Source organism: Caloenas nicobarica, chromosome 16 (genome assembly GCF_036013445.1).
Source record: "Caloenas nicobarica isolate bCalNic1 chromosome 16, bCalNic1.hap1, whole genome shotgun sequence".
Classification (NCBI taxonomy): domain Eukaryota; kingdom Metazoa; phylum Chordata; class Aves; order Columbiformes; family Columbidae; genus Caloenas; species Caloenas nicobarica.
Window position 1 is genome coordinate 6934422 of NC_088260.1, and position 12903 is coordinate 6947324.

Below are 12903 nucleotides of genomic sequence, written 5' to 3' on the forward strand. Positions count from 1 at the left end.
ACAGCAAACCCACTGCAGGAGATGGGCAGAGACCCTGCCCCAGCACAACGACACTCTGCACATCATCCTCTCGCACTGACAAGGAGGGATTTCGGTATGAAATCACAGATTGTAAGACTACGCCACAGACAGCCGTGTAAAAACAAAATCTCCAATAATTAATTTTCTTCCTTTAAAATTATTCTTGCAATTGATTAAAAAAAGCAAAGTTGTAGTAAGAAAAAATATTAACCTATTTATTGTATCTCAAGCCTCTTAGAATAAAAGTAATTGCACGTAATGAGCATCTGGAGAATGCCCGGTGAGTGGCAGCAGCAGGAGAGCCCAGGCATGCTCACCTCACCCATTTCTGAGCCACTCTGGTTTTTTATTTACTCGTTTCCCTCTACCAGAAGCTGGAGGTTCAGCCTGTCACCTCCGGCAGCGTCCAGGGAAGCAGCGGAGAGCGTGGCCCTGAGAGGAGGCAGCTCTGCGGCACCGCTCTGATCTAACCGGCAGTGACACGGTGGCTCGGGGTGCCCGTCTGCGCCCACCCCCTTCTTTGGTGCTTCTGGACATTTGATTTGCAGCGCTGCAACAAGAAGGAAAGTTGCAGCCTAACCCTGGCCATGGTGGGCAGGTGGGCAGGCTGCAGGAGGCTCTTTTGTTGCCCCACGGCGCAAAGCAGAGGAGCAGTAACCCCAGAGATCACCTCCTTATTCTGATCGGGGATCAACTGACCACTTGCTCCTGTTAGTTCCCCTTGGGACCGGCAGCCTGGAGCTCTGAATGCACAGCAGTCACTCCTCATTTCCAAATGCAAATCAGGTCTGTGAAAGGCCTTGCTTTGAAACCAGCATTATTCCCTGGGGTCCCGACCCTCCCGCCACGTTCCTCACCCCAGCCTCTCTCTGACTCTGCGCTGTGCCTTCCCAGAGGAACAAAGGTTACAGGGAATAAAAGCAGAGCGGTCGCCATCTGGGAATCATCAAGCAGGAGCCCGAGGGGAAGGAGCAGGCTGCGGAGACCTGGCTGACCCCCCGGCCCACCGCCGTGCGTGCCTCAGCCCCGCCGAACCCTGAGAGCCTGGCAAGGGCTGCAGGAACCTGGTGGCACCCGCTGGGGCATGGCACAGGGGGCACCGCACCAAGCCAGCTGCGGAGGCTGCACCGCGCGGGCACGACACCCACACCTCGCCGAACGGGGCTGGAGGACAGCACGGTGCCATTCGCCTCCTTGCACCCCGGTGCAGCAGACCCGCACCCAGAGCCCGGCACAGGCAGCCCAGGACAGCAGCGGGTGGTGATGGCTGCGGCAGGACTAGAACGTGCCTGGCAGCTCCATCTCGCCCCAGCCACATCACACAACCCGCTGCCAGCGCCGCTGCAGACCCGGCAGCTCGACGGGCTGCGCTCCTCGGGACATGCGCCCCTGGTGCTGGGGGTCCCCTGGGCCTGGGGGTGACAGGGTTGGGAGTGGTGGGGATGGGGATACAGGGACAGGAATGGGGACATCCCGCTGTGTCCCCTCGCAGGCAGCCGTGCCCCTGAATGGGGCGGCTGCTCCTCCCGCTCATCAATCAGTTAATCCCTTCTCTGTCCACTCTGAGCCTGGAAATAAAACCTCCCAGTAAATCTCTGCCACAGCCGCTCTGTTTTGGTGGTGGAGGGCCTCGCATTCCTGAGTTTCAGGCCGCAGCCACGTCTTCAAGAGCGGAGCCACAAGAGCTTTCTGATGGTTAATTGCTGGCACACTCTCACTGAAAACATGAAACACCCCCTGACAAGCCGTGTGATTTATTACTGCCCACTGCAAAACGGAACAAAATCAATTGGCTATTACCTCACTTAGCGAAGGCTTGTCACCGCCTGGGAGCAGGGTGTTAAAAATAAAAGCCAGGCACAGCCCGGCAGCGAGCCCCGCGCTGGGGCCGCTCCACCTGCTCCGCAGCAGATAATACCGGGGCCACGCCAGAGACGGGCTCTGCTTTTCCTAATCATTGCCACACTGGTGCAACACTGGCTTAGTCCTGCTTTGCAGTTATTAATTACACAGATGTCATCACGAGCGCTGCATACAGTAAATTGCACAAGAGATGCAGAGCAATGACAATATTTGTTTATGACAGAAATGTATCCTGTAATTAATCAAATTCACATGATTCTTCCCTGCGCAGGCAGAGGAGACCCAGGAAGCTGCGCAGTGCCGGCCATGGCACCGGTGCTGGGAGCGGTGCCAGCCCGGCACGGGCAGGTTGCCTTTCCTGGCAGGTGGAGAACGGCCAGTGCCAGGGAAAGGGACCGCTCTCCTACGTGTCTGCATGTGACAGCCCTGGTTTTTCTTGGCTGTCAGCGTGTCTCGGAGAAGACAACCTCGGTGTGTCCAGCGCAGGCTGCTGAACACTCACGCTGTGCAATGCTGATGCCGCCCGCCTCCGCCTGGCATTTCCAACAAAAACCGGCAGCTTCCAAACATGCAGGGAAACCCACACATTGCCCTAGAAAACCTACCAGACAGACACATGCTCTAACAGAAACACGCTTTTATTTCCCCACTGCGAGGTCTTTTCCTCAGCAGGAAAAAGGAGGAAGGCAGAAATTGCGGCCACAGCAGCAGCCGAGGTCAGGGAGCACTCGCGATCTGGGGCTGCCACAGCCGGGGATGCTGCCGCTCACTTGGCAATTGCAATGGGTGCAGTGAGAATATGTCTTTATGGTCACTTAGTGCACAGCCAGTGTTGGGGACATGTCCTGGTACACATGAGCACAGCCCGTGGGGCGCTTGCCCTAACCAGCTGAGGCACATTTGCAGGATATTTCACAAACTGAATGGTCCCTCTCTTTGCATTTCATCTCCTTTGTTTCATTTCCAAATCACTTACAGGCTCCTCCAGTCATAGTGGAGAGATGCTCCGCCCATGAAGCTCCGAACTGTGCAAAGCATAAAGAGGCTGCATTATTTATAGACTCCGGATAGATATTTCACACGCGGTCCGGCCCATTCCCAGCATTCCCTCCATTCACAGATCATTAAGTAGCACTTGCTGACATATAAGGCTATGCAAGTGGAGTGGTTAACTTTGAATATTGCCATCCAGCCCAGTGTCAAATGAGATTCAGGGAGTAATTGTCCAAAGAGAGGGGACAGCTTTTGCCCAGACAAATAAAGCTCAGCTCAGAGCATCCGCAAAAGTGGTCAGCAAAAATGTTATCACAGGGGTGCTGGGCTGCACGACCCCCATGCTGTACCACACTCCCCGGTCACCCCTGCAGTGCCTCACAGGGACACAAAGGCCACCCGGGGCCCATTAGCATCATTGTTGTGAGCCCGAAAGGGCTTTGCTCTGCACTGTGCTGGCCGCTGATCTTCCTTCGGGAACAAACCCCTCCAGGATCTGGGGAGCAGCACAGTGCAGAGCAGCCTGCCAGGCACACGCAGACCGCAGCAGGTACAGGACGCTGCCACATCCCAGCCTGCAGCCAGGGACAACCCACAGGCACATCGGCCTCCACCTCTGCCGGCAGTTTGGAGTAGCCGAGCAGAGACAATGGCAGGAGGTGACTGTGGGGACATCTGTGTCTGATCCAGGAAACGTTCTGGCGTCAAAATAGAAGCACTGGGCTGTTAAAGAGAAAAAAAAAAAAGCGTGTGCATGAAAAGATCTGGGATATGTTCACAGACCCTAACAGGGCATTTTAGAAGAGGACAAGGATGAGATTCAGGTTCCCAGGTGGCCCTTAGGCAGGCATGACAAATTTGTGTCCCCCCTTTAGTCCCCGCTGCCGAAGGTTTGTCACAGAGCGACATGGGGAGGGTTCGGTGTCAGCGGCAGAGCATCTGCATCCCCGTCCCCAGGGTGGTGGCACTGCCTGCGCGGCGTGGGCCTCCCGGGGCAGAGCAGCCTCCTGCTCCCGCTCACAGGGCGGCTCATTTACCTTGAGCCTGGGGACCACAGTGCTGCAGCACTTCCATTTCAGTCCATAGCGCGGTGTGCTGCAGCGACGGGAACCCTGGGGCCAGTGGAAAATGGGGCGCTGAGCTCATGCATCTTATTTTAGCTCCCCATCCTCTCTGGAAGCTATCTCAGGCATGTTTTGGGAATACAGCAGGTATTTTTATGAGTGGGATTTGCAAGGGTATTTTCATCTTAGAGTTAGAGACAGCTGGGCCTGCCGCCAGGTTTAAGAATCGCAGAGGCAGAGGCAAGAAACATAAAACTAGCAAGAGGTAGGCTTCCTACTGGGGCTTATATTTAGCTGAGAGGAGCATTTGAAAATGTCCTGCTGGTGCTGCCTGTGCCAGACGGTCCCTCAGCCAGTTCAGAGGCCAACCTTGACCTGCGCTAGGAGAGGCACGGGGAACGTGTCCCAGCCGATGGCACTTGTCTGGCCTGGCCCAGCTGGCACCACCGAGACCCCAGCTGCCCTTCGGATCAACTGACACCAGCGCGGTGGCCGCGGTGGCAAGGCGGCCATGGCCTGTGTGCTGGGGAGAGCTGAGCCACGCTCGCTGGCACTGCCGAGGAGAACACGGGACGGGCACAGCAGGCAGGACCGGCGCACTCGCCGCGGTGCCTCAGACAGCAAAGTGGCGCTGCACTGTGCCCCACGCGGGGGCTGTCGCACAGAGCCAACCACGCGGGTCCCCTGTGCCGCCGGTCCCGTGGGGGACGACAGCTGACGGCCGAGGGGCCGGGGCCGCGGGGCCGGGTGAAGTGCGACCTTGCAGTGACACAGGCAGCGCCGGGGAACATGAGCCGAGCAGCTGCGCGGTGCTTGGCCGGGGGCTCAGGGGCCGGCGCCCAGAGCTGCTCCCGGCCGCCCCGCCAAGACCCTCGGCAAGCACAGCCAGCTCCCTTCAAAATAAAATGCCTTCCCAGGGGAAAAAAAAAAAAAAAAAGAGACACAGCTTCAACCAAGAAATAGCCAAGGGCAGGTTTTGTTTTTAAAGCATTTTTATTTTGTTCATTTTGAATTGAATTTTTATGTGATTTGTTTCACTGAAAATGGACACATTTTGAAATACCATGTGTTCCCTCCTCGCTGCCCAGGGGGAGCTTGGCTGCCGACCCACAGCAGCGTGCTGGGGGGCTGCGCCTGCTGAGGAGGGACAGACCACAACTCCTTCCTTAGTGCCTTTGCACCTTCTCTGAAGTAAAGACAGTCCTCAGAAAGGGAGAACCCTCAAGCGAATACCCACTCCTCTTTTCTACCTGCATTGATTTTATTGCAGCTGGCAAAGAACTGGGATGATAGCTGGGGGACACAGAGGAAGCAAACCAAAATTTCCTTCCATTCTTAAGTGCAATGTCATGCTCACATCCACTGCAACCCATCACCTGCGTGGGGGTCTCAGGAGAGCACTCGCTGCCTCTTCCCAAGAGCCTCCTGAACAACCAGCACCTGCGAGACCGCAGTCCTGGCGCGGGACCCGCCAAGCCCCAGTTCCAGCCACGGGTGCCTGTCCCTGCAGCACTGCCCACCACCTCCCTTGGCAGCTGCAAAACCAGGCACCCACCCGCTGCACCGCTCAGCACCGCAGCTGGCTCTGCTGCGCTGCCCGCAGCCCCGTGGCCACGCGGCGCCGGGGACCTTGCCCCTTGAACACACCACACACGTGATGTTCCACCATTTCGGCGGCCACCCTCTGCACGTGAAATGGTGGCGGGCACAGCTGCACCGGCCGTGGCTGCCATTGCGTGCGGATCTACTGATTACATCCCAGTTGTCATGCCACTCAGTGAGAAGCGAAGCTAAATTAGAGCAACTAATTGCACCTCTCTTTGAAACAATCAGGATGACAAATCAGTGGTAATCTCTTCAGTTCTAGAGGGAAGCTATTGCAGCTCGCTTACAAGGATTAATCAGCTTTTCATCAGTGTTATTATACCACCACGGCCTCAGGAGCAGCCCCGAGGCCACGCTGGCTGGGCTCACACAACCAGGACACCAAGGCTGGTGCAGAAGGCAGCACTGCAGCTGTTCCCTGCCAGCCCTTGCCCGCAGCAGCGAGGCTGCCGGCTCGGCAGCTGTTGCAGCCTTTGCTCGGTGTGGCGGAGATCCTGCCCGGCGGACCCGGTGCCACACCACACCATGATGGAGGACCAGGGCTGGGCTCCCGGAGCCGGTACAGCTCCGCGCAGGCAGCCCTGGTGATGGCCAACCCACAGCGGACACCAGGACAAGGAACAGCATGTGGCGTATCCCAAGAGGGACACCAAGGCCACCTTGCCATCATTGGACCCACCCTGACTGACCCTGTCAGCTCAGCCAAAGGCCCCAGGGCCACGCACTGCTGGGACCAATTCTTGATACAACTCCATGGACAAGCTCACTTGCTTTTTGCAGACTCGTTTTCTTACTGTCACAGGCCTTCCTCTGAAATGAGTCCCTCTGCCCTGCCAAGCAGGAACCGAACACACAAGCATGAGCGTGGGGTGGAGAGGGGAGAGGCCACGGTGCTGCTGCAGAAGCTCTTCCATGCACTCAGACCAACAGCCCCCAGAGCCCTGGTTGAGAGGGCTGGAGCACTCACATAGCTCTGCTGTGCCCTGGAAAGACTCTGGGGAGGGCACGTGGCATTTCAGTGCCCTGTTTCAGTTTACACAACCGCAGGTCACCGTGCAAGTAACCAGCTAGTGGTACTCATGCAATTAAATTAGTCCTCCCAAAGCAGTACCAGCCCCCAGCACGCCCCTACAAACCTATATACACCCCACTTCACTCTCTCCACCAGCACAACCACGGTGCACCTGCCTGTGGGCAAAGTCTGGCTGAAATGTGTGTTCGCCCTGCCCCCCATGGGAGCCTACCAGGTGTCCTGCCATCAGGCACGGTGCTGGCTCAGGTGCTGGCTCAGGTGCAGGCCAGTGCCGCTGCTGGGGAGCCAGCCCAGCGCCGCAGCTCCGCGGGGGGACCTGCCCAGCCGTCCTGCAGCAGATGCTCCTTGGAGTCCCGGAGACAGTCGGCAGCAAGGTGCTGCATGGGGACACTTGCCGAAGGGGTGTCCACGTGGCTCTGGGACAGACCACGACCTGCAAGAGATGGAGAGCAGATGGGATCAGCAAAGTTCAGCCGTGGTTACAGAAGCCCAGCTAGCAGTAGCTCCATTTGGCTTCAGACCCTGTCCCGGCTGGGTCAGGAGAGAGGCTGATGCACAGGGCCCTGGATCAGGGCCTGCTGCAGCATCTTCCATGGGAAAAGTATCAAACGAGCCTATTGCCAGGGCCTGTGCAGGGATCCCAAGGCGTGCATGGCACCACACCAGCACCCAGGGCAGGTTAGCACAGCTCTCCTGTCACAAGCTTGTGTACAACAGCTCTGTGCCAGCTCAGCTACGTTACAGCACTTGGACCACACCAGAAAAACACAGTGATGCACTTGAGTTACATAAAGTTCCAGCTCTTGGAGGAGAAAGGGCTCCTGACATTTCTCCATGGCAGGCTTTTTAGGGTATGTAATGAATGCTAAAACCATGGATGGAAAGTGCATGGGAAGGGGAAGCCAGGTGTCAGGGCCCTCGAAAACGGTTAAACTAAAATTGCTCAAAAGATACAAGGAAATGGAAACCTGCAGCACACGCCTGCAACCAAAAGAACTCTAGAACATGTTTAAATATTGTAAACATACACTAGGTAACATACATACTTATAATTTCACTTTCCCACTGGCATGTGTGTGTGCACACACCAAGTATAAAATGTACACAGGCTACTACAGAGATATATTTAAGTCATCTTTATGGGCACATACAAAAAGCACCCAGGCAACAAATTTCTCCTAGAGAATTCAAACACTGAACCAGTAGCTATCCTTAAAAACAGCAGAGCCTTTTTTAACTCACTGTCTCTCACATCAGAACAAGTACATCTGAATCTTTTTTTTTTTTTTTTCCCTCTGAATACCAAACCCTCTCCTACCCGAGTTTAATATTACAGTTTGCCTTCCTGCTGCTGGGACCTTAATGCACATGGTTTACATTGTGGCACATTAAACTGCCCACAAAAGTCAGCGCGACAGAGAAGCCGGTCACAAAGTTGGATCCGCTGTGCCTCAGATGGATTCTCCACAGATCCCCACTCACAGTTTCACTCGGGCCAAGTCAGTTAGAAATGTCTGAAAGTCAAAGCATTGCTCTCGCCTGTGATGTCAGGGAGTTTCCCAGTGTATTCTGTAATCAGGGCTCACAAACACAATCCTCCCCTCGTGTGCTGCTGTTGTTGCCCATAACAAAGACATTTTGGATCAAAGGAAAGGGTTAACCCCCATGCAGTCATTGCGTTGAGTCTTGGAGGTCTGAGTGCTGCCAACTCCTGAAAAATGGCCACCAGGCAAGCTGCTGAGAATAATCAGAATAAGATTGGAAGGTGTCCACATCAATCAATCACTTGTTGACAGATGACTGGAAGCCCCCACTGTGACCGTGGACAGCTGACCAACTCTCAGCTTAAGCTGAAGTCTAACATTAGCCTGTTTGTTTCGTGTGGGTGGCTTCTGCGTTATGACCTTAATAGTCAATCAATCTTGCAATGAGTAGTCTATCTGGCAGAAACATTAATTATCCATACTATTCATGCATTGAAAAGCTTTATCTTCAAAAACTCAGCGTCACTTAGGGAGGAATAACAGAATCCAGAGCAAGAAAAGAAGCTCAGGCTGAGTTCCTAAGGGGTGAACCGGACAGCAGAGATGAGCTCCTGGGGCCACTGCAGCCCCGGCCACAGCCCAGGACCAGAGACACTCGGGGAGGGACTGGCCTTGCTTTTATTCCTGGTACTGATTCAGGCAGTGCAGAGGCTGCTACTCCTGCACCAGCAACTGCTGGATTCAGTGCCAAGAGGAAGACGAGGGGGAGAGATATAAAAGGACAACAAATACACATCAATTAAACCTTGCAAGCTGTTAGTCACACTAGTTAATAAGTTCTTTCTATCTGTAAAGTGCTCTTAGTGACAAATCCTTTAACTGGCACTCAGAGCGTTATTACAGCTTTCAAGATGCCTCTGTCTTTCATGTGCAGCTTCTTGTACACATGTGAGTGCTCCCCGTTGCGCAGTCTGTTTACACTAGTTGTGAGAAGACATCATCAAAGCAAACTGAAAGCAACACTAAATGCTTGAGAAAAACAGAATTCATTCACTGCTGCCTGTTCTGAAATTGCCTTTCAGTTAGCTTAGAGGCCACAGTTGTGGCAAACCACAGCGGGGAGGAGACGGGAGCCAGGCCAACACAGCCGGCGTTTGGCCACTGGAAGCAGCCGGTGGCACCAGGCAGGGACAGGAGCACCTTCCTGCCGTTTGTGACAACTCGGTCACATCCCCAGTGGCGAGGAGCGGGAGCTGCTCACCCCTCCCGCAGCCAGGGTGCAGAGTGTGGTGCTCCTTGTGCAGGTGTGCTCGGCACAGGACACGCAGCCCACACTGGGCGGTGGGAGCCGTGGGCTGGGGCATCTCCCCAGGGAGCGGACAGACTCCACCTGCCGCTGCCATCCCCTTCACAGCCTCCTTCATTCCCCATCATCCACCTCCAGTCCTCCCGCACCATCGCATTCTGGTGCTTTCATCCCAGCCATCCCCGTGCCACGGGGACCTGGGGACAGGGCAGGCTTTCTTTCAGAGCTAAAACCAGGCAGAGCTCTGAGCAAGGCAAAGGACGGAGGTGAGATGCCACGCTCTGGGGATGCTCCCGGCAGCTCACCGCCCCGCAGCAGCCGCACAGCCCGGCACTCCAGCCCGACATCGGGCAGAGGTACGGGGAGCAGCACGGGGCAGAGCCGCCGGAGGACGATGAGTCTGCGTGAGGACGACAGAAAGGCTCTGCAAGGATGTCCCCTTCCAACCTTTAAAACGCTCCCACTGGAGAGGGGATGTGTCTCTGCTGCCCCGGGCACAGAAGTGCTGGGTGTCCCCAAGACCAGCGGCTGCTCAGCAGGGTGTGGTTGCAGCAGCTTTCCAAGGACCAGCAGGTTCGGCGCCAGCCCCCAGTCCCGTATTGTGGAGATCCGGCACAGCACGGAGGGCACCAACGGCCATGCCCAGGGCCAGCGGCCACACAGAGCACGGGTCTGTGGGGTGCCCTTAGAGAAACCATCTTCTCTTTAGTCAAAGTCAAAGTAATTAGGCCTCTGCAATGTTAGGTTAAAAAAGAGACAGCTAATCGGAGACCGTCCATAATCTTTCACGCTCAGGCTGCCAAAGCAGGCCACAATTCAGCAGGCCTTGTCTGGAATGATTATATTTCCTGAAAAAATGAAGAGTGACTCTTGTGTACAAGCAAGTTATGTTTCTGCAAACTCTCTTCCACACAAATTAAAGTATTATTCACCTTAATAAACAGTAATGTGGAATAGTCATTCATTAACTCAATGACCCCACGCCTCCAAAAGCCAGGGCTGCCAATGGCTCTTCACCAAATACCTTCCATGGCTGCGTTGCTGCTTTCCCATGTCCACCATCATCCATTGCACTTGGGGCAAACTCTGTGTGCTCTGTGGTGCAAACTCCCATGTGCTCCATGGTGCAAGGAGCACGTGCCTCTGACACCCGTTTCTGCTCCGTGTTGAGCAGCTGCCTCCGGATCTGAGTCTCCACCGACGTGAACATGCAGCATGAGAGAGGATTGTTCCAGAGACCTCTGCCCGGGGATGAGGACCCCGAGCAGGACTTTGCCATGGCAGCAAATGGAGCTGGTGAGTTAGGCTATGCCCGCAGCTCAGCAGTGCCGTGCCCTGCTGGTGGCCAGCTCTGCTCAGCCACAACATGCTGGCTTGGCTGCCCACACCAGCGGCTCCATATCTGTATTAAGCATCTGTGCACACTGATCACATCATCGTCGTGGCACCGGGTGCCACGCATATGAGTGGCATAAGTAATGTCACACTAATGGCGAATATGGCCTGGAGTTTCCCACCTCTCGTCACAGCTGCCCGTTCGCTGAGCACCAGGACCCCGTGCCTGGCTCCACGCGGCGTCTGCCCGCGCGGCTCCCGGGGTCCATGGGCCGAGCAGGGGGCGGCAGCCGTGGCGTGCGGGAGGCCTCAGGCTATCGGTTGCATGTGATAGCGTTCGATCTCCTGCCCCAGAAGGTCCTTGGCGCAAACTGGCCTCCTCCGGCTGGCTCAGGGCTTCACGGCTGGTGTCAAGTGGCAACTTTCTGGATTCTGACCTCGTTGGAATTTGCTCCTCGGGAGGAACACGCTAGTCCATAAAGTTCCCATTAGTGCAAAAGCAGATGTAAGCACTTCATTGGCAGAGTTGAGCAGCAGGGAACCCTGCAGCTGATCAGTTCTGCCTCGCTGGTCACTGCAGTCAACAGGAATTACTACAGAGGGTTCCTGTGCCCCCTCTCCCAAAGCCCACTCCTCTCCAAAAAGGAAGATTTAAAGAAACCAGCCAAGCTCAGGCATCGCTCCAATATAACGCAATAAATCCGCGTGCTGCATGCCGAAGGGAGCTGGCCCCATCCAGGAACAGCCAGCAGGAGAGCAGCGTGAATTCGTTTATTGTACGAAACAAATCTAACCGTGGGGACTGGACGCTGCTCAAGGCGAGGAGCGAGCGGCTCCACGCGGGACCACGGTATGGGGGGGTGGCAGCTGGGACTGGCCTCTGCCACTGTCCCCCGCCAGGACAGCAGACACCCGGCACTTCCACAGCCAGGGAGCATCGCCTTCCCCTCCCCACGGTCACCAAGGACACGAGGGGACAGCCAGGCCTGCCGGGACCCCAGCCACCCCGCGGGACGTGGGGGCTCCCTGCTCGCTCCTCAGCCCCCGTGCTCCCTCTCCGTCACATCGCACCGAGCACCGTCTGACCTGGTTTCAGCCAGTTTTCCTTCATGATTAACACTCTCTGGGCCCCTGCTCACTCTGTTATTCTCAACAAATTAAAGAGCAGTCCTGGATTCTCGTTAGATTTGCTCACATTTGAGCCGTGTCATGTGGTCAGTAGCCCATGGCAATACACTAAATTAAAGGCCTAATGCAGAATCCACCTACAAGCCTGACAACTAATGATTCGAGGGCTTCAGGCCCCACAGGACCCACGTGGGGATGAAGCCACTTCACATCGAGCCAGAGCAGAAGTGCAGTCCCTGGGCTGTCATTCAGAAATAAAGAGTTGTTTAATTTTATTCACCGCAGGACACAGAAACAACAGCATCTCTGTATCCAGCAGCTGGTTTGCCGCAGCGCCAGGCAGCGATGACCCCTCTCGGTGCCGATCCCCGGAGCACGGTGCCTCCCGCCCACGCACCGTAGGTGCCGACAAATAAACTCATGCTTGGTTCTGATGAACCGGGTTTGAGTCCCCGGCATGGAAAAGCTGACTCTCCCGTCTACGATCAAAACGAACACCTCTGCCCATCTCTCCACACCAGAGCCGGCAGCTCCACAGCAGCACCTCTGCCCGTCCTGTGCCCCCGGCCCCGCACGAGCCCCCGCGGCTCCCCGAACGGCGGGGCCGAGGAGCGCGGCTGTCCACGGCACAGCACCCACGGGCACCAGCCAGCACCGATCCAGGCTATGCGCGAGAAAAACAGACTGTAGCTCCCACTTTGGTCTTTTAGACCCCTCTCTCCATCGTCCAGCAGCGGCCAGGCGAGCACTGGCTGTAATCACCGGGGCCAACACAGTGGCCATCAATTTTGCTGTGAAGCATTTCAGGTTGGAGCCGGCGTCTGGAAAGGTTCAGCCTGTTGCATCAGACAGCTCCAGCCCTGCAAAGGTCAGGGCTGTTTTGGTAAGGAAATGTTTGCTGAAGCCTTCCCCTCCCCCAGGTGCCTGCTCTCAGCTCCACGCTTGCACACTCGTGCACACACACTCGCTCTGCTCCAGCCCACAGAAGCGGGGAAGCCACACAAAGTGACGCTGCTTTGCACCAAGACCACACGCGTGCCCCCGAGTCACAAACGCCACAGCAGCTGTGCA

General features: G+C 56.0%; 1 protein-coding gene across 1 annotated transcript in view; it reads right to left on the reverse strand.

Annotated features, from left to right (window-relative positions):
* Positions 1 to 6677: 6677 nt before the first annotated feature.
* MN1 (MN1 proto-oncogene, transcriptional regulator) overlaps positions 6678 to 12903 on the reverse strand; it is a 92232-nt gene continuing 86006 nt past the window's right edge. The window contains exon 2 of the mRNA XM_065646158.1: positions 6678 to 7012. Within this exon, the coding sequence (XP_065502230.1) occupies positions 6834 to 7012 (179 nt within the window). The 3' untranslated portion in view covers positions 6678 to 6833. The remainder of the gene's footprint in view (positions 7013 to 12903) is intronic.